Source organism: Cavia porcellus, unplaced genomic scaffold, assembly GCF_034190915.1.
Source record: "Cavia porcellus strain 051 isolate PalLab524CR breed Dunkin Hartley unplaced genomic scaffold, mCavPor4.1 scaffold_38, whole genome shotgun sequence".
Lineage (NCBI taxonomy): Eukaryota > Metazoa > Chordata > Mammalia > Rodentia > Caviidae > Cavia > Cavia porcellus.
This window is the reverse complement of record NW_026947521.1, coordinates 8,314,381-8,335,340: the sequence shown is the minus strand read 5'-3', so window position 1 is coordinate 8,335,340 and position 20,960 is coordinate 8,314,381. Positions and strand designations below refer to the sequence as shown.

General features: G+C 45.9%; 1 protein-coding gene across 7 annotated transcripts in view; it reads left to right on the top strand.

Annotated features, from left to right (window-relative positions):
- The window catches only part of Tln2 (talin 2), a 377,519-nt gene that overhangs the window by 277,879 nt on the left and 78,680 nt on the right, over nucleotides 1–20,960 (top strand). For all 7 annotated transcript variants that reach the window (XM_063243368.1, XM_063243367.1, XM_023562272.2 and 4 more), the window contains 9 exons: nucleotides 1,007–1,109; nucleotides 7,164–7,372; nucleotides 8,372–8,491; nucleotides 9,560–9,757; nucleotides 10,833–10,972; nucleotides 15,547–15,640; nucleotides 17,761–17,850; nucleotides 19,410–19,532; nucleotides 20,812–20,955. In XM_063243368.1, the coding sequence (XP_063099438.1) occupies nucleotides 1,007–1,109; nucleotides 7,164–7,372; nucleotides 8,372–8,491; nucleotides 9,560–9,757; nucleotides 10,833–10,972; nucleotides 15,547–15,640; nucleotides 17,761–17,850; nucleotides 19,410–19,532; nucleotides 20,812–20,955 (1,221 nt within the window). The remainder of the gene's footprint in view (nucleotides 1–1,006; nucleotides 1,110–7,163; nucleotides 7,373–8,371; nucleotides 8,492–9,559; nucleotides 9,758–10,832; nucleotides 10,973–15,546; nucleotides 15,641–17,760; nucleotides 17,851–19,409; nucleotides 19,533–20,811; nucleotides 20,956–20,960) is intronic.

Below are 20,960 nucleotides of genomic sequence, written 5' to 3'. Positions count from 1 at the left end.
AGGGTGCAGTTTCATTTCTCTTCCAAAGTGTTGTCCTCTTCCACTAATCAGATGATCATGTGTACCTTAAGTCTTTACCGACTTTGTTCTCTTGATTGTCTTGAGGGTTTTTTGTTTTTGTTTTTGTTTTTGAGCCAAAGTCTTGCTATGTATTTGGTGCTGGCCTTCAACTCACTGTGCAGTTCAGGCTGGTCTCAACTCACAGCAATCCTTCTGCCTCAGCTTCCTGAGTGCTGTGGTTACGGCATGCACCACTACACTTGAGCCATTCTCTGAATTTTGTGTGAAATTTATAGAACAAGATAACATACTTTTCATAGGAAGCAAGCAAACACTTTGCCGTTGCATATCTTCTCATTTACCGCCCCACACCTCTATTACTCAGGGATTTCCTTTCTGGTGGAACTGTTTAAAGTGTAATGGGACCGGGGATATAGCTCAGTGGCACAAAGCCTGCCTGACAAGCTTGAGGTCCTCCTGAGTTTCCACTCCCAGTTCCAAAGAAAGAAAGAAAAAAAGAAAGGGAAGGAGGAAGAGAAGAAGGAACAAAAGAATAATGATCAAACTGAGCAATGTTAATGGTGCCACTTGATAGGAAGATGATCCAGCAGAATGTCTGCCCACTTTCTGCAAAGGCATAATTAATAGCTGTAAAGGAATCATTTTAGACTCTCCAAATTAGCTTCTAAAAGCATAATGCTAGTTGCTACCATTCGTGAAGAACCTACATTTTCTGCAAATCTTTTTGGCTAGGTGTTATAATTTCAGGAAACAGGCTGGAGCACCCAGCTAGTAATGGGGGGCAGGGTATGCACCCAGATTCACTGACAGGAAAGCTGGGCTCTTTTTCTATACTGTCCTACTGCTGCTGCCGCCTAGTAGCATGCGTACGTTCAGTGGGAAGGTGCTCATGCTTAAGGTTTGCTCTGCTTTATGTTTGTATTATGTCGAGACTGCTGAATATTTCCCTCCCTCTGAGTTCTCTCCTTTTTGGATATTATTATAGCTGGAAAAATGTGCTCAAGACCTGGGAAGCACCTCGAAGGCAGTGGGTTCCTCCATGGCACAGCTCCTCACCTGTGCTGCTCAAGGCAACGAGCACTACACAGGTGAGACCCGCCGGGCCCTTGATTCCGCCAGGTGGCCAGGTGTAGTTCACTGTGAGGGTCCAGAAAGGGAGGAAACGGATGCTACAATCATGATGGCAACTTCCCACAGTTCCCTTGTTTTTTGAGTACTTCCACGTGTCAGACACTGAGCTTGTTACTAATGTACAATGACTAATAGGACGATTCCTAAACTGTTTGTCGCTCACTCATGTTAGACCACAGCCAAATGGTGATGAAAGACCTAGGACTGTCTCTGACTGTGATGTCCACTAAAGCAGAGAAATTGTTTAGAAGCCAAAGAGAATAAGGGATGAACACAAGTAAGATGGCAGTGAAATTTTCAAAGATGAAGGACAGCTACAGGTAGAGGGGAAGGATGAAAATCTCAGAATCTGTAGGAGGAGGAAAGCCAACAAAAAAGCAGGCAGCTGGGCATGGTGGAACACACCTATAATCTCAGTACTCGGGAAGCTGAGGCAGGAGGATCATTGCAAATTTGAAACCAGCCTGGGCTACAAAGTGAGCTCAAGGCCAGCCTGAACTGTATAGTGTGAGACCTGTCTCAAAACGACAAAAAAAAAAAAAGCTAGCAGATTTTTGCTGCAGAACCAGTTCTGGGAGGGGGTAAAGGTAGAGACCTTACTGTCATAAGCAAGGGCTGCACTGACTGGAAACTGGGAGGTCCATTTCCAGGTGACCTTGTGGGGCATGACCTTTGGATTGTCCCACCCAGAGCACTACTGTTTCCCAGGGCAGTTCTCCTGGGCTAAGCACTACACTTAACTGTCTAACTGGCCCCGTGAGATTTCGCCGGGCTTTGCTCAGCCTTTTTCTTGGCCATATAGAGCTGCCTTGTGGGAAGAAGCAGCCCTGAACTTCATCCACGCCTCTCTGGTTTCCTTCTGCTCAAGGTCTTGGTCTTCTTTACCCCCGCACCCAGGTATTGCACTAGTGACTTTAAACAAATATTTCAGTGTGTTTTCCAGTTGCTTCTCTGTGGGAAGGTTGACATGCAAATTCACAGCTGGTAGTAATTCCATTACTACAAGCAAACTCCTCTTCTTTTTAAATCTGTGCTTATTTATAGCTTTGAAAGTAAAAATAAAAGGAGCACAATAGAAACACCAAAGAGATTATGATACAATGTAGTGCCTGCAACATAAGAATATAGCATTGGATCCTCAAGATACAGCAAAGGAAATTGAGCAGAACTGACACCTCAGCAGGGTTTTGAAGATGGTTTAAGACTGTTTTTAGCATTCTGGGAGAAAGGAGTGTGTGTATAAATTCTTACAAAGTATAAGTGTGAAATGCACCTACACATTTCCAGAGTCTTGGCAGATTTTATGGAGATAATGAAATGCATGTTGAATAGAGGGAAAGTTGCTTTGCAAATTGCATCATCTGGTACCATATCTAGAGTGGAAGGCTGCCTCAGTGTTACCTGAAAAACAGCTTAGACATAGCGCCATTTAGCTTTGGCAGGCACTGACGAGGTGTGGAAGCAGGTAATGTGTATGGTGTCTTGAAGTGAAGGAAGAAGGCTGAGCCAAGGAGATGAGAAGGTTCAAGTACAAGGCAAGTAGAGAGGTGAGGAGTAAAAAGAGAGGGCCAGAAAGTTAGTTCAGGTTTGGCCCAGAGGGTCTCATAAGGCAGTCTAAATAGCTTGGCATTTAACTGAAAAATGTGAAAATCCTGGAGAGGTTTGAGCTATAGCTGTTGGTCAGACTGCCCTTCGTATCAGTGTTGCCTTCATCGAGATGAGAGGTGCTGGTGTTCTGAAGATGTGTAGTCAGGTTTCTATCACTATAACAAAATACCTGAGATTGTTTACTTCTAGAGAGAAAACATTCTATTTGGCTCACAGTTTTAGGGGCTCCAGTCCATGATCGGTGAGGCAGCAACTCATGGCAGGAGCATGTGGTGGAGCAGACCCATTTATCTCATGGCTAGGAAGCAACAAAGAGTAAGAAGAGGGCAGGGAACCCCACAGTCCTCTTCAAGGGCATATTCCCAATTAACTATAGCCCTCCCTCAAGGCCCCACTCATAAAGGTTCCACTGCCTTCCAATAGCACCATCCTTTGGAACGACTTAACTCATGGACTGTAGGGGGGCATTTGAGATCCAAACTGTAGCAGCAGTAGAGATAAGGTAGTAGATTAGAGATGCAGAAACCTGACAATTTTTGTGACCGCTTAGACATTGTCAGAGAAAGGTAGAAGTGACATGAGCAACTCTTAAGTGTTTGTTCTGATAGCCAGATGGAATTGTATGCATCCCCAGAATGGGAACATAGGACCATTCGCAGAGGTAAGGGTTGACATTCAAACAGGCTGTTTTTGACTTCCAGTGGATATGATTCATTGGAGGTACCTGGAGGATACGCAAGTAGAGGTGTCGTTGGGCGGCTAGATCTTAGGCTCTGGAAATCAGGAGAGAAGACTGGGCTGGAGGTGTAGATTTGAAAATTATTAGTAAAATGTTAACCTGTGAAAGTAGGTTTGCCTACAGTGAGTGTTAGGGTACGAAAATGTTCAGCAGATATAACCCTACAGAACCCAGCTAAGTAAGGAGAAAGAAATCTTTTTAAAACATAGGAACTTTTTTCTCCTTTTCTTTTCTTTTTTAAATCCACTTTATTTCAAAGAGGAAAAAAGGATAAAGTTACATATAAAATGAGGGAAAAAATCATAGAAACTACCACCCTGGAGAGGACAGTGAAACCAGGAGAATGATGTTTGTATGCCCAGAAAGTCATATGAGAGGATTTGAAAGCATCAGTTAGGAGTCACGTGGGCCAGGAGAGAACCAAGGAGTCAGGCCATGCCCTCCAGAAAGCCAGAGGCAGTCACACAGCCTGGGAGAGAACACTCATACCCACACCAAGCAACCAGCTGATTTGGAGGAACACAGGCTGAGAGGTAGCAACCGACATAAAGAAACAACTTAACACTTGTATAGTTTGACTGACTTTGCAGACCTAAGGCCCATAGAGGCATTTATTTAGAGTATAACAATATGCAACATAGTTACTAGTACAGATTTCCTACTGTCTTGTTTGTAATCCAATATTTTTCTCATTTTTTGTTCCGTTTTATTTGTTGTTTTATTTCCTTTAAAATAAAATTTTAAAAAACAGAAAGTGTCATTTAGCTTTAAGAATTAGGTGGTGGAGCCCTTAAGTGCTTGTTGAAGTCATTTTGAGCAAAGCTGAAGAATAAGTGGGAAGCAAAGAGGGCGCACTTGTGAACTAGCACTCCAGGGGTCTCAATGCTGAGGGTGCAGGTTGCCCATCACCTGGCTGCCTTTAAGTCACATGTGTTTTTTGTTTGGCCAGTGAAATACCCAAAGTATAATTATTTCTTCATGGCTGAATACAATTACAAAGACAGAATATTTTGCAAATACTTTGAAACAGATTAAGGATTTATGTCATAGTAGGTCTTCATAAGACCCTGCTCCAGCATATAATTTAAGATGCACATGGCAAGAATCCTGTAAGAATGATCTCTTTTCAAAAGATTGTGGGTATTGAAACCGAAGTCAGCTTTCTAATTTCCCATCTGTGGGTCTGGCGTTATGATGCCCACTTGACTCCCAGAACAGTTTCATGGAGGGCAGTGCTTGCATGGACCTACCCCTCTGTTGCAGTTGCCCAGAAGAGGTGGCTTGGGATGCAGCCGTGTATGGCAGTAGGTCTTCCCTGGACTCCCTAGCCCCTGGTGACCTGTCTTCTCATTTTGATGGTGAGGTTTCCTTAAGCATGAAATGGAATGCTTGTTCTACACAGCTTTTTTCTCTCCTCTGCCCTGGCTTTATTTACCTTTGTATTTTATGCCACTAAAAGAAAACCCTTCATTTGCAATTCTTTCACTCCACATCCCATTTGATAAACAGTAGAGTGGAGCTTTGTGATCTGCCTTGATAAGATTGTAGAGTTCACCCCTCTACATGATACACACAGTGTTTCCATAGCAGCAAGTCTGGCCACAAACTCTCATTTCATGGGTCTGGGCCTTTCCCACTCACTGCTGTTGTAAGGAGCTGTATCCTCAGTAACTTGAGGACCCCTGGTGCATCTGTGCTGATTCAACTGAGCAGCCTTGGGGAAGGCCAAGATCGGGGCCTAGAAGTCCTAGAGAAGACAACTGTTTCAACACAGAGAGGCTGAGCTGTGCATGGTTTTCATACACATCTTACATGTTCTAACAGGAATCCCTCACAGTTCTCTGTCCCAAAAAGAGTGTCAGAGCTGGAGGTTGGGGAACTTTGGCACCAGTTCTGGTGCCGCCTGGGCAGTGTGTTTGTGGATAGGGTACTGCTAATGCCAGCCCTTAAATGTGAACCGTTCAAGGAGTCAGCCCCAGTGTCCTCTCGCCACAGCTCTTAGGTTCTCTGCTTCCATGCCCCAGTGCCCTCATCTCTATCACCTTTTTGGTGTTCAGCAGATTCACTGTCATCTGGTTAGACTTGTACTGATTCTGCATGAGGAGTTACTCTAGTTTTAAAAGACTAGTTTAGAGGCATAGCTTATCATCCCAGCCTCTATTAAGAAGTAGATTTAAAGATAAACGGACATGTCCCAGAATACATCCAGAATGCCATGAAATATCTTAGAAAGCATCGAACACGTTACTGAATATGGAAGCTGGGATGTGCTGCTGGGGTCCAGCTGCACGCCTGCCAGGAGACTGAAGTTCAGAAATTTGCCTGGGAAAGAGAGCTGCAGCTCTTAGACATTGCTGGTGGAGAATGTATTGGTAAAACCCCTTTAATTTTATTTTTTTTATCAGTACTGGGGATCAAACTCATGACCGTGTGCTTGCAAGGCTGGCACTTATGCTGCTGAGCAAAGTCCTCAGCCCCGGTATAACCACTTTAGAAAACTGTTTTTGTAGGATCTTCCAAGGCTAAATACACACTTACTATGTTACCCAGTAATTCACCTAGGTGTGGGCCCATAAAGGTGACCCCAAGTGTCCATCTGAATGTGTGTATATCTTAGTTACTTTTCTTCTTTGCTAAGATAAAACACCTGACACTCACAAGTTAAAGGAGAAAAGCTTTATTTTAGCTGACAGTTGTAGGTTCTAGTCCATTTGCAGCTGGCACCAAAACAAGGCAGCATGGCAGAGGAGAAACAGTCCAGAGCAGAGTAGGAGGGAGGCAGGAAGCAGCAAGCTTCTGTTTCCCCTTTTATTCCATCCAGGCAAAAAGCCTGCTGATTGGTGCCACCCACACCCAAGGTGGGCCTTCCCTCATCTATACCCACAACAATGCTAACGCAACTTAACAAAGTATAAGAACTTTCTTGGGATCTTTATTCAGAATAGCTCAAAACAGGAAACAACCCAAATGGCCATCAGTGGCTGAATAAACAAACAGATGCTGGTGTGTTTGTGTAATGGCATACGTCATAGCCCATAAAAAGAGCAAACTACTAGGGAACACGGGTATATCCCCCTTGTGTAGTGATCAGAGAAAGAAACCAGACCCAAATGGTACACACTGTGGTTCTAGTCACACAAACATAGATTTCTCAGAGTAGTAAAATTAGTGTAAAGTGACAGACGCTGGGACAGTGACTCCTTCCAGCATGGGGGCATTGTCGGGTAAGGTCAGATGATAGTGCGTGCGTTTCAGTGTCCACGAGTACAGGTTTACTGAGCCACCCACTTAGATTTGTCCACTTTAGTACCTGTATGTACATTATGGCTCAATAAAGACAATCATGAAGAAAAGTGAATTGAAATAACCTTCCAAAACTTAGACATGGACTCACCTGAGTGCTTCCACCTGTATACCTGGTGCCAGGTACCTGGTATTTTAGGTCCAGGGCAATAGGAGCAAGAAGAGCCAGAGGGACACAGTCTTTAGCTTTGTTATCCTGTCTCTCTTGAATTGGCTCAGGGCCACTACTTTGGGGAGCACAGCAATTCAAATTTCATAACCGTCAATCTGTGCCAGGCCCTGGTCCAGAAGGCTGTTCCCGAGTCAAATGATGCCTTTTAGATGGAATCGAATAGCAAGTCTGGTGGGCTTCCTTCTCCAGGAGTTGCTGCTAGGGAGACGGCTCAAGCTCTGAAGACGCTGGCTCAGGCTGCCCGGGGAGTGGCCGCCTCCACGAGTGACCCCACAGCTGCCCACGCCATGTTGGATTCTGCTCGAGATGTGATGGAGGGCTCTGCCATGCTCATCCAAGAAGCCAAGCAAGCCCTGATTGCCCCCGGGGATGCAGAAAGTCAACAGAGACTAGCCCAGGTGAGGCTGGGGCTGGGAACTGTGCTCATCACTGAGGTGCCTGTGTTGGCAGCCTGTCTCCTGGATGTGTGTCCCTGGTATGAATTCTTGAACTGAGAAGGTGTTCTCAGAGCCCTCTTGAGTGTCCTAACAATGCCGGGCAAGCACAATACTCAGACTCATTGCATGGTCAACAGAGTACAGATCCTGTCCTTAGAGGTTTAGCAGCTGATGGTGCCACGTGCATATGAGGCCTGTCTGTGCCACATGCGTTCCTCTTAGTCGGGAGGTAAGGCAGCAGGTTCCCGTCACTCACTTTCTATTCTCTGACTTGCTATTCCTCTTTGGGTAATTTTTCAACTAACTCATGAAAACAGTTGGCTAGGAACCCAGAAAAGAGATGCTTTGAATTAATAAGGAGGACACAGCCCATCTCCAGGGATCAGACTCACTTGCCCTTTGACTGAGGACACCAAAGATTGCAGGCAGAGAGCCACGTAGAGATTCTTAGAAGGCAGCACTGGGTTGGTCCAGAAGTGCTCAGAGCATCCTTTTGCAGAGTGAGGTTTCCTGGTGATGGCAGCAGAGAATCACTTAGCTGAAACTAGCCACAGGACCAGCTGAGAGTGACCAAAAGAACTCAAGGCCTGCTTCTATCTAGGTGACCTCAGCAGGATTCTCAGAATTGGAAAGATTTCTGCTTTTCTTGATATAAGAAATCTGGGTTTTGGAACCTGACCTCACATTGGAGAGCTGTGACTCAGTCTAGGTTTGGGGATGAGATGGGATGTGCTATATCACAGGATGTTAACCCCAGCAAAAGAGTAGATGTTTGCTTTCAGCCGAGAGACCTGGGCAAGCTGATTTAATTTGGTAAATGGTGTAGGGTAGATGCTGGTAGGTAATTAATATGTTTGTGTCTGCTCTGCATATTTCTACTGTTCATTTCCAACAAATGAGCACAAATATTTGAACTGAAAGCCACATTGCTTATGCTGCTTCTCTCCCTGGGGTATTCAGGTGGCCAAAGCCGTCTCGCACTCCTTGAATAACTGCGTGAATTGCCTTCCTGGGCAGAAGGATGTGGATGTGGCCTTGAAGAGCATCGGGGAATCCAGCAAGAAGCTACTGGTGGATTCGGTGAGAGGTTCTCGGCTGGGAAGGGGAGTGGGGGAGCCAGAAGTGTGAGTGGGTCTTCTTGCTTCCATGGGATCTCTGAGCAGTTAACACTTCCCTTAAGAATCCTGTCTTCCCGACAGTTTGTTTTTCTGGTGTTCCGCTTTCTGATCAGCAAGTTTTCCAGATAGAGCTTTTGAGGTTTACTTCTCTGAGCCCATGTTATTACTCACTTTTTGGTCACTGCAATGAGACAGGTGAAGACAGCTGTGATTCCCTAGCCACCAAGACATGCTAGATGGCGTATGTGTCTGTGACTCACTAGGAGAGCATGTAGTCACAGGAATTTCATCTTGGGGCCAGGACTTATAAAGAAGAGTTTGTACTGTTCATCTTTGTATTTTCCTTAGGCTGACGTGGCAAGCTTAGGAGGGAGGTGGCTTGGAGTGTAGCTTAGCTGTCTAGAACTTTTCATTAGTGGTAAAAATTCTGTCTATTGGGGCTGGGGATTTAGCACAGCGGCATAAGCACCTGCCTTGCAAGCAGGCAGTCGTGAGTTCGATCCCCGGTACCGATAAAAAGGAAAAAGACCAAAAAAAAAAAAAAAAAAAAATTCTGTCTGTTATATTTAGATTCTATAGAAAAGTTATTAAAGACCACTAGGTTTGGAATGACATGCAGTTGGATAACAACAGTCTTTTAGTTCTAAAAAGCTAAACCTTTTTGTGTTTCTATCTCAAAAGAGAAAAATAGGTTGGTGGTCCAGGATATACATAATGAAATCAGGGTGCCCAGGTGTGGCTCCTGTCCCTGTCACTCAGGTTAGTGTGATGCCCAAGGATAGCTGTTGCTACCACATTCAGATGTGCACTGTCTCACTTTGAGTAGATGGTCCATGAAGATGATGGATGGATGGATGGATGCAGATATGCTGAAGATCAAACTCAACATGAGTTTATACCACACACAGACGCTCAGTCTTAATGACAGAAACACATCCTTGGGAAGTCTTTCTTCAATTCACAATACCTTCCTTTATCCCTCTAATTGGAAGGTGTAACTTCTCATGGGCTGTGCCTTCTGTCCCCATAGCTACCTCCAAGCACGAAGCCTTTCCAGGAAGCCCAGAGTGAACTGAACCAGGCAGCAGCTGATCTGAACCAGTCTGCTGGAGAAGTTGTCCACGCCACCCGGGGCCAGAGCGGAGAGCTGGCGGCAGCCTCAGGGAAATTCAGCGATGATTTTGATGAATTCCTGGATGCTGGCATTGAGATGGCTGGCCAAGCACAGGTGGGTGTGGAGGTGACCATGGAGATGACCATTTGGAACTGGCCTGAGCCTGTCCCTTCTGATGGACGCTCTACCCTGGAGGCCCACAGGGTGATTAGGAGTAAAGAACCTGCAAACAAGCCACAGAACATTCCTTTGGCTGTCTGAGATGCACCAAGACCTCACAGGATCGGCATCTGCAGAGATGCTATCAACTTGTGTGTGAAGCGCTCTTGGTGATGAGGGATAGCTTTTCCCACGGTCGTCCAGCAGAATTCGTATGCCATTCAGAAGGAGGGGAGGAAAAGGGAGATGTTTAGCAGAGATGAGGAAGCCTCTTTGAATGTTGGATAATAGAGTGAATACGGGCACTTAGGATCTAGTGGGCTCATTGGAGTGGACTATGTCTAATACTGAATGATTAAATACTAGATGATTACATGTTAGCTCCTGCACTGAACAGGTGAGACAGATAAGCCCCTGATTTAGAACAGGAGAGCCGAACTGGTCTGGTGCCAGGCTCTTTAATGAGCTCCTGTGAACTCTAGGAGAGATATCCAGGGTGTTTCTTCCTCTCTTATCCACAAATGGTGGTTTCTCAGAAGGCGAGCCAGGTGGGCAGTATCCCTTTCCGAGGCAGGAACTTCTGGGAATGCTCTCTGCTCTATCGAGACAGTGCTGGTCATTTGTGCCAGGCCGAGATGTGCAAGCCACCTGACAACTTCAGCATTTTGAGCAAGATGCTGAACTGGCCTGGTCTGTGCACTGCAGCTCTCGGCTCACTCTCCTTCTCCTTCTCTTCCTCCTCTCCTTCTCGTCTCTTAATGCCTCCACTTGTGAGGTAGTACAGCTTCTGGATCACCCACTTGGGCATGAATTCCTTTCCTGCTGCATGCTTCTTGCCGTGATCATCGTTTGGGGAAGGGCTGACGCTAGCTTGTGTCTCAGTGAGTTAGGCATCTGCAGGCAGACCGGGCTTAATGTGATCTGAAGAGATAACTTGCCTGCCCATTAGGATGCAACTCCTAGCCCTCTGAATGCTTCCCAGGAGAAATGGACAGTTGCTAATGACACTGGCTCCCTTTTGATCTTCCAGACAAAAGAAGACCAGATCCAGGTGATAGGCAACCTCAAGAATATCTCTATGGCATCCAGCAAGCTGTTGCTAGCTGCCAAGTCTCTCTCTGTAGATCCAGGAGCTCCTAATGCCAAAAACCTTCTGGCTGCAGCTGCAAGGTAAGAGTGAGACTGCGTTTAAACAGTGCCACTATAGTTTGAAGGAGGTGCCCAGCCTCCTGCCACCTTTGCCAAGCAAGGAATCGGTGTTGTTCTTACGTTGTTGGAGGTAGAGTTGAGAGTGATAAGCCTCTGATCTTTTTTAAATTGTCTCATTTCCATGATTTCTGTTTTCTGTCTGCTCAGACAACTTTTTCAGCAGGGCCTTGCTTAGGCTGAGCCCTCTGTTGTCTTGTAAACAAGAAGACTTAAATAGATTTTTTTAAAAAGAGGTGTTATGCCTTTCAGCTTATGAAAAGTAACATGTGCTTGTTGAAAAGGAAATCAGAAAATACTGCAAAACACAGAAGAGAGCAGTGCTCAAAAGCCATCAACAGGCCTTTAGGATGCACCTCCTTTGTGCCTGGCACCAGTCAGTGTTGGCATGGGTTTTGCGTGTCCCTCTCTCACGTGTGGAAGGGCTCCATTGTAGGATGAACCGGGTGGTGGTGGGAGGAAATTGAACTAAATTAAAATGTGAATCTGCGTCTGATATAATTTCCTTGTCCTTTCCTGTACCTTTTGCCTGAGGAAGTAATATCATTTCTTCTCCCAGCCCGTCATACTGACACTTTCCTTCAGTAAGGAGTGGTTGAGTCCCGATTCGGGAAGCAGCCGCAGTGACAGCAGAATGAGTGAGAGGGGAGGGTTTCCTGAGGTTTTCATGGGGTGCAGGTGTTTTTTCAGTGTTGCTTGCCATGGGATGGAGCATTACATGAGACTGTTAGGTGATCTAGTCACTGGAACCCTTTTCAGGTGTATAAGGTAGCTTCAATAGTGCTTGCTTTTTATTACTAATTGAGTTTTGTTCGTTTTATCCTTAGTGTGTCTTTAAGTTGCCTCAGTCAGGAGACCACAAATTCTAACCCAAGCTTTAATGCTCACCTCAGTTGCATCGCTCCCATTGCTTGGCCTGTCTGAACTTCAGAGGCTGCTAACTGTATCGCTGTTGACCTTACGGTGCTAACAGTTAGGTCCTGTCTCTTGTCCTCCTTGGCTTACAGTAATGCTGGTTTTTATTTCACTGTATTGTGCAGGGTCAGACAACATCAGAGCGGTTCCCTTGCAGACCCTGGAGTTTATTTAGTCACAGATAATGTATTAGAGCTACAAACAATAACTAGAAGCCACCAGGGGATTAGAAAACGATCTTGCCATCTCCCCAGTTCTGCTCAGGCTTGCTTTGTAATTGTTCCTGGAAACAAGCATCCTCCCAAGGTGGGGGGAGTGGGCATGAGGACCATGATGGGGCTGAGGTCCTTCTGTGTGCAGCTGTTTCTGATATAAAACTCCCCCCTTGACTGCTGCTTTTTCCCTATGAGGAGCCTTCGGATAAGGAGACTGTCGGTTCCAGGTATCCGAACTCAGCTGTTTCTCATTTTCTTCAATTTTTTGCGTCATTTCCAAATTATATTTTCCAACTTGGAACATGTTGCTCACTTTCTTAAACTGTGGAAAGAGGGGGAGCATATAAATTGGACTTTAAAAAGCTAGGGCTCACAGCTGGGAAAGGCCTGGTGCTGGAATGCAGCACTAGGTCTCTGCAGGCCCCCTGGTGGTGGCACTGGGCACGGGACCTGGAAGGCTCCCCACGCCTCTGTCCTGGCTTTCAGCCGCTCCTAGGGAGCTCCCAGCCTGAGGGTTTTATTACCAAGCAAACTTGAGAATTCCTCACATGAAAATGATTGATACAGGCTTGGTGCAAGAAGATGCTGGCGCGTTCTCCCAGTTTCTTGGCATGTGTTAGCAACTTCTGCTCCCCAGGGTGGTTTCCTCGAGGAAGTTTTAGCATGGCTGGGTAGGACAGACAAGCTCTTGCAGCTATGGGAGCACTGCTGGGGCAGAGCGCCTTCGTTCGTGCTCTTTATTCTTCCATGAGCCCCTTATTCATGTGTGCATCACACACATGTCCCCAGCTCAGCCCTGTCCTGCTGCTGTGTCGCTAGCTTTGAACCTCTTGCTCTTTGGGGTCTCTGTGGGCCTTCTTGCTGTGGAAAAAAAGGTTTGCTTGTGAAGAAAAAGTGGAGCGTGTCTTTTTCTTCAAGCTCGACTTACTCTCCAAGCCTAGGCACCTTTAGGGACCCCTGTGTCCTGGTGCGTGATGGCTGGGGGAGGAAGTGGTGTCTTGTGTTGGATCCAGCTTATCCCTATTTAACCAGTTCAGCTCCCACATGCTGGATGAGACCCGCTGTCAGTCATTCATCAGCCCTTCCCCTCCTGAGTGCTGGCCCGATGCCCGCCGAGTGTAGGGAAACCAGGCCCTCTCCATGGGTACCTTCACCTGCCCATGGTCCTTACGCCAGTGCCACCTGAACCAGGGGGGCTCCAGGGCTGCCACATCTGACTATCCTTACTTTCAGCTGCTCTGGGGTCCTCCAAGGTCTCCCGAGAAGGCTGCTGCCTGCTGGGCTCCCCTTTTCTGTTATTTGTTCAAGGTTCCTGCTGAGCAGGCTTCCTAGTCTTCAGAGACCAGGAAAAAAGATGACTAGCAAGGAGCCCGAAGCCTCTACTGTGTCACACATTCATGGAGAGATAAACGGGCAGTTCCTGTGATGTGTGGAAATCCGTTCCAGATGGTCATTTGTCACAGGGAAGGGAGGGCATTCCCTGCCTACTGTTACAGTGACATTACTAGTCTGTCCCCTCTGACGTGGGTTATGAGACTGCTGCAGAGGATGCAGCGCTGGACTGTGTGGGGACTTATCGGCCGTGTGCCTCATAGACTGAGCCTGTGAGCTGCTGGAGCAGGACATCCTGCTGTCACCGTTGTGCCTGTTCCGTTCTGTGGCGCAGAGAACGCAGGGCTTGTGGTGACATTCTAATGAATACTCTCCCCCAATCCCCAACCCAGCCATCAGCGTTGAACTTACAAAAACTATTTTGGGATGCTTTCTTGAATTCAGGAATGTTTTCCGTCTTCCCACCACACTAGCTGCAGTTAAAATGGAAAGCAGTATCTCATCAAATAATTAGGCTGATTGCTTTGTATGTCGGCAGCTTCATTTTCCATCTAATTTGATATTCTATGGGAAGCTGCAAAGTCAATTTAATAAAATGAGGAATCTTCTACATTAGACAGTGGTAGTGATTAACCACAGTATACACACTGTTTTTATTTTGTTTGTTTTAAATTGCCCTTTAACTGCCGTCGTCAGGCAGTTGTCTAAGCGAGTAGAAATCAGGGCCTTCCGTGGTCCTGCAGAGAGGGCTGTGGGTCTGGCTGTGGAGTCTCACGAGTAGGCTTGGGCTTCAGTCTTGTTTCTGCACCTCATCTGTAGCCACCCTTTAGAAGTTTTCTCTCAGATTTTTATTTATAAAACACAAGGGTGTAATTTTTTAGCTGACGTATAGTATTTGTACATAATTGTTGGGTGCAGTATGATAACTTAACACATGTATACAATGCGTAATGATCAAATCACTGTGTCTGTTCCTCAGACACAATTTCTAGGTTTATGATTTAGTCTGAACTGACAGTAGTCAAGACTGTGATACTGGTGAAAGGTTAGGCCAGTCAGGGGAACAGAATAAATCCCTGACGTAGGCTCTCACACATACATGTGGCCAATTCATTGTCAATAAGCTTGAAAAAGCAGCTCAATGCAGAAAGAATAGACTTGTTTGGAAGCAGGACTTGAACAGTCAGATTTCCATATGTAAAAAAGATGTCTCAGTTCATACTGCGTATCTTACCAAAGAAATTCAAAGTGGACGTTGTTTTCTACATTTTCCAAGTGCGAAGTCCCGAAGGATAGGAAAAAATCTGGGCTGGTTGTCAAATCCTCGAAACACATATAGAATATACAGCAGGCGCTCATTTATCGCTCTTAGTGTTATCAAAGAAAAAATAGCTGTTTTAGAGAATCAATTTGGAAAGCTGCTTGGAGCTACTCATTCCTATGGAATTTACTGAAACACAGAGAATTGAAAGTTGTCGGCAAATTTGGCTGTGTCTACTGTGTTAAAAATAAGCTGAATGTTGTGATGCGTGCCTGTAATTCCAGCTGTTTGGAAGACCAAGACAGGAGGCTTGTGATTCTAAGATGACCTAGGAAATTTATTGAGCTCCTGATTTTAAAATAAAAATTAAAAACATACTGAAGATGTAGCTTAGTGCTCCCTGGGTGCAATCCTAAATACTACCCACCCCCAGTGCAAAATACCTAAAGCTCTCCAAAGCACCCTTACTTAAGTAGTCTTAATCTCCCCGTTAAAGCTTCTGAGACAGGCCTTACAAGCAGTGTCGGTGTGATCGCTTTGTTGTTCCTGAGCACTCTCTTGTGAAGGTATCAATAGCTAGTCCTCACTCAGCTCGGCACCCTTAAGGATCCATCAAGTGAATGATAGCAAGAAGGCAGGCTTCTCATTTTATCTTTCCTGAGTGTGAGTTTTGGGTCAGGTACGGCCTGTGGGAGTGGTATCCTAAAGACCTTAGCCTAAATGGTGAGTTAATCTTGTCGTTAGTAGACCTGCTAAGCACCCTTAGGGAAATTACTGAAGTCTGTAAAATAAGCATCCTTTGTGCCTGTTTGCAGAGCCGTCACAGAGAGCATCAACCAGCTGATCACCTTGTGCACCCAGCAAGCCCCAGGGCAGAAGGAGTGTGATAATGCCCTGCGGGAACTCGAGGTGGGTCCCCACAAAGGCTGCCAGGGTGGAGAACGTTGTGTGTGCTGGTGGCTTGCCCTGCCTGCCTGGTTTTCTAGCTTCTCTCCTCGTGTCTGTACCCTTCCTGGAGTCAATCTCCCATCCAGCTTACCATAGCTGCTTCCCTTTTCCCCACAAGCTGACATTTACTTTCTGAAAGGATGCTTTATCTAAACAGGAAAAGACCTGTAGTGTTGAGTGTAGGCTACAGGTGAGCAGTCATTGCCTCATTGGAGAAATGATGTGGTACAGTCAGGACAATAGAAGCTGAGTTAAGCAACCCTTTCAGGGGAAGTGATTTCCTCTTCTGCTTCCTTCTATAACTTGTAGGAACACAGGAGACCAGGGGCGACCCCAGAGTCAAGGAGCTGTGAGGTCCTAGTGGGTGCTTCTCTTTTTATCCTCAGTCATGGATTTGTAATTGAAAGCTCCACAAGTGCTTAGAAAATGTGTGTGCTTGGCCACAAAGTCAGCGTGGCCACCTGCGTGTAAAGCAGGCCTCCCCAGTGGAGGTCCCGCTGAAACTGCCCCATGGTGAGCCCAGTAGCCATGCACTGGTTGTACCTAGTGTTCCTTTTTCTGTCCAGGTGATTGGCTTGGGTCAGGTGTTGTGAGAATGCCCAGGGCAGTTTCTGAAGCATTTGACTAAAGCAGTCTGACAGTGGTGGTAGGCCACTGTCCCCAGTCGGAAATGAGGAAGGGAGTTACTGTCACACCGAAGGCAAGGTGTCTCATGTGGCCAATCACTGCCCTGTTCTACTCTGCTCCCTTTTGCTATTGATTAAATGAATTCTGTAGGTGTAGATTCACTCTGTACTGTAGTGTCCTTCGTTGCCAAAATTATGACTGTTTCAGGGTTTCTGGTAATCAAACAATTTTGATGATCCTAGCCAAGGTATAAGGAGGTCTTCTTTGAAGTGACCTCCTCTCTTCACTCCCCTCTTTTCCCTGGTGTCTTTAACTGAAGAGCCCAGCAGTGCCCAGGACCTTCCACCTTGTGTAACTCAGGTGATGCTGTCATTCTGTTGGCTGTGCCAGGTCCTCATGCGCATTCTCTGGTGGAGGAGGACGGAACAGACCCCTCCCCACCTCCAGGGGTACCTCACAGATGGTGAGCCTGGTCACCACAGTAAGAAACCAAGTGATGACCATCAGTGCTTCAGAGACAGAGAAACTGGCTGTGTCCGTTTCCTTGATTGGTTCATAGGCATCTTCCCCCTGTCCTTTGGGCATCTTCCTCCTGTCCTTTGAAAAATGAAAACCAAATGAGCCATCCCACTAGGCAGCCTTGGAGAATTAGCATCTTTCATTCCTTCTCCTTAGACGGTCCCAGAATTGAAATACTAGAAGAAGTTGTTATTAGTTATGAAGAAATGTATGAATCAGTCTTTGAAATCTAAACTCCTTTGAGTTATCCAGCAGAGAAATTATGTTAATGTACCATGAATATGTTGCCTTGCATTAAGTTTGAAATTTCTTTAAAACAAACACAAAACTGAAACGAGGTTCTCCGTGGGAGCAATAAAACCCAAAATGTGTAATAGTCATTGTACAAAAGTGAGGAAAAGAAAGTGCTCTAAATGATATAACTGCATGTATATTTAAGTGTATAAGATAGAAAATGATATCACTGAGTTTTATTGGATCATTGAACAGAACTGTTTGCAGTATCATTGTTGGAATGTCCACTTTACAAGTTTTAATTTTGCGACTTGAACAATTATTTCTAAGATGACAATATGTAATCCATTAACTAGTGATTTCCTACTGTTTATTTTTTCTGTAAATCTGTATAACTTGTACCCTTTCTCTGCTTTTTTTTTCTCAAATAAAATTAAAATATATATATATATATATATATATATATATATATATATATATATATAAAAGAAATGAGCTTCTCATGTCCGACAAAGATAACCTGAATACCCTTTGCCCCAGTCAATCCTATCTTTATAGCAGGGAATCTGATTAAGTTCCTCCTAGAATCTCACTGCATGAGCTGTTCTCTCTCAGTCCTATGTGAAGAGGGGAAGCCGGTGGTTGGCATTTTACTCTCCTGCTGCATTCCTGTGGTTCACATGTTAAGCTCTCCTTTGCAGACTGTCAAGGGGATGTTGGACAATCCTAACGAGCCTGTTAGTGACCTCTCTTACTTTGACTGCATTGAGAGTGTGATGGAAAACTCCAAGGTAAGCCTGCCTGTGCAATAACCCAAAAGTTCACACTGGTGTATCAGGGTCTTCTGGAAAGTTTACTAAATGCCACTTGCTGGGCTCCACCTCCAAGTTTCTGATTAGTGACTCCGAGATGTGGCTAAGATTTTGTGTTTCTGAGAAGCTCTGGGTTTCAGCCCTGGGGCCTGGGAAGCATACAGCCTTACTCCTTACTGTTCAATTTGGTGGGAGAAAGTCTACAAAGACCCCTGAGTGGAACAAGAATGAGGGTGAAATCTGTTGAGAAACACTGATCTGTGGTAATCATGACAATGTCTTTTGAGAAAATCTCAAAATCAAAATGTGATCATGACATGCACGTGCGATAAATGGCTGTCTGGCTGGTGCCGTCTGGCTTTGCACCTGAATATTTATTTGTGTCACTGTCACATTAGAATCGGGGAAATATAGGCATTGGTGACATCATGAAGGCTTGGTTTGCACTGGGCTAAGACCAGAAGTTCCTCAGTCCAGCATCTTTGTAGACTCGTGGATTGCTGGGGAGGGGTGGGTATGCATATGGTTTATATACTCACAGCCAAAGAAATGTTTTATTCTGAAAGAGGAATGCAGAGTTAGGAGCAAGGTAGAAAGTCAGTATAGAAAAAAAATCTAACTTCTTTGTGTTGCAATTCTTTGTATAAAACTGCATTATTTTGTGTATCAATAAGCAATTTTAGGAAGTGTTTTTCATTTCCCTCTCCAAGATGGCCATTGATGAGGGAGTTCTGCGTCATGTTTTAAAGTCCGCAGTACCAGAGTCCCCCCAAAGGGTGAAAACCCTTCTGTTCCATCACCTGTCATCCTGGCAAATGTGACCTGCCCTCCCCAAGTAGGCATTAGAGCACCAGATCTGGGGCAGATTCCAGCCTCAACACATGTGATCTCCTGTGTGACCTTTTACCAAGTATCTGAGTGCTCTGTGTTAGATTCTGAGTACCAAAATCCTTTTCAACATAAGGCAGAAATACTTAAAATATTTAGGAAACATCTTCTAAGTGATCTATTTAAATGAATGATTCCGGGAAAGATGCGTCTACTTTTGGCCAAGGACTTCAGCTGTATGGCTCAACGGATGGGATTGTTATGTTCTGGGAACTGATGGTCCTCAGATTGCCCCATTTCCCCAGGGGAGGTCTTATACAGAGAGTGCTCTATTGTTGATGTGCGTTGACTGCATCTCTTTGGCATAAGGACAACTTTAGATGAAAGGTCGATACTTCCCTTATTTCTCTTTTTGGCACAGAAATGATGTAACTATTTGGGGAATTTCTTCTTAATGCAAGGGGAGGGAAAAAATGACAAATATTAAGTGTCCTCAGATTTCAAGTGGCAAGCATAGCTCTTGTAACAATGCTCAGCAAGCAAATTGGGGTTACCAGTCCTGCTCCCTAGTTCGTGTTCTCCCTGCTGTTGGGCCACCACATCCAAAGAGAAAAGACTTTCTCATAGAACTTCTTGTCCTCTTGGGAACCAGAGGCTGTCTTTTCTGTTAGATTTGCAACAGAAAGTATCACTGGCTGTTTGCTTTGCAGGTTCTAGGCGAGTCAATGGCAGGGATTTCGCAGAATGCCAAGACCGGGGACCTCCCTGGCTTTGGGGAGTGTGTAGGGATCGCGTCCAAGGCGCTCTGTGGCCTGACAGAGGCTGCAGCCCAGGTGAGAGGCTATTCCCCTGCACGTCTTCCCAGCTCACGTCCTGTGCCTTATCACAGGTTCCATGCAGGGCCAGAGCCCTGTGAGAGGCGTGAGGAAGCCCCACTTCCTTCTCCAAGCACCAGAGGCATCAGGGGAGGAGCAGTGCCTCAGAGCTGGGGGACTTGTAGGCAGTGCACCAGCTAAGGCCTCCCGGGGGCACAGCAGCATGGGTGAGGCAGGGGAGGACAGTGTGGACCCAGTGTGTGGGTTCAGAGGCCAACCCTTTTTTTAAAGCCATTGTTACAGTTGTTTCCTTGGGAAAAACATAAGCACTGGGTAAATAAAGTTTCTGAGACTGTAGAATTGCAGAGATGTTAAGTCATGTCCTTTTCACAGAGAGAATCAGACACCATCACGCAGACAGGCTTTGGCATGGTGCTTGATCTTCTTTGGCCTGTGCCTTTGCAGGAGCTGTTGAAGTCCTGTGATAACAGCTTCAGAGATGTCAGCATGAGCCTTGAAGGGCTTCTCGTTGACAGTTACTTTGAACATGGAAGACTTTCCTAAAATGTCTTAAGGAAACACTTCTAGTCTGGGAGATGGAATTATCCACCCTTGGGGAATTAAATTGAGGTCACCATTTCTGCTTCCTAGCCCCTTGGCTCTCTGCTGTTGGGCCACCACATCCAAGGAGAAAAGGCTTTCTCTTGGAGCCTCTTGTCTTCTTGGGAACCAAATGCTATCTCTTTGTTATATTATCCGAGCCACGTTATTATTCTTACTCGGTTAGCAAATTGAGGTTCTTCCTTCTTTGGGGAATCCCAGCCTCAACACTATGGACATATTCAGCCATCCAGGAAACCCTTGGGCAGGGCAGGCAACAGTCCTGGCTGGCCTGGCAGCGCCACACCATCAGCTTGCACCCACTTTTTCCTGCCTCCCTCGTCTACCAGCCAGAGTCAGCCAGGTGTCCTCATGGTCATAGGTGGCCATCAGGAGAAATCAAAGCTGCATTCTTCCCTCGTGACATACAGAAGACTTTCTTGAAGGCACTGCCTTAAGAGCAAGCAGCCTTTGTTTTGCTCTCACACCAAACTCCTGCTAGCCAGTCAGGCTGACCCAGGCATGTCCCTTGCTACACCCTCCTCACCCTCCTTGGCAAAAGGGCTACAGTTATGCTGACCAGCTTGCACCAAGCAGAGCCTAAGCATACCAGTTTCAAGGGTGGTTAGACTGCCATCCCCCTCAGGCTCACCTCAGAGCACACAGCCTAAGCTCTGGTTTTCTCTCTTTTTTCTAGGCTGCATACCTGGTTGGCATCTCTGATCCAAACAGCCAGGCAGGCCACCAGGGCCTGGTGGACCCCATTCAGTTTGCCAGGGCTAACCAGGCAATCCAGATGGCATGCCAGAACCTGGTGGACCCCGGCAGCAGCCCATCGCAGGTAAC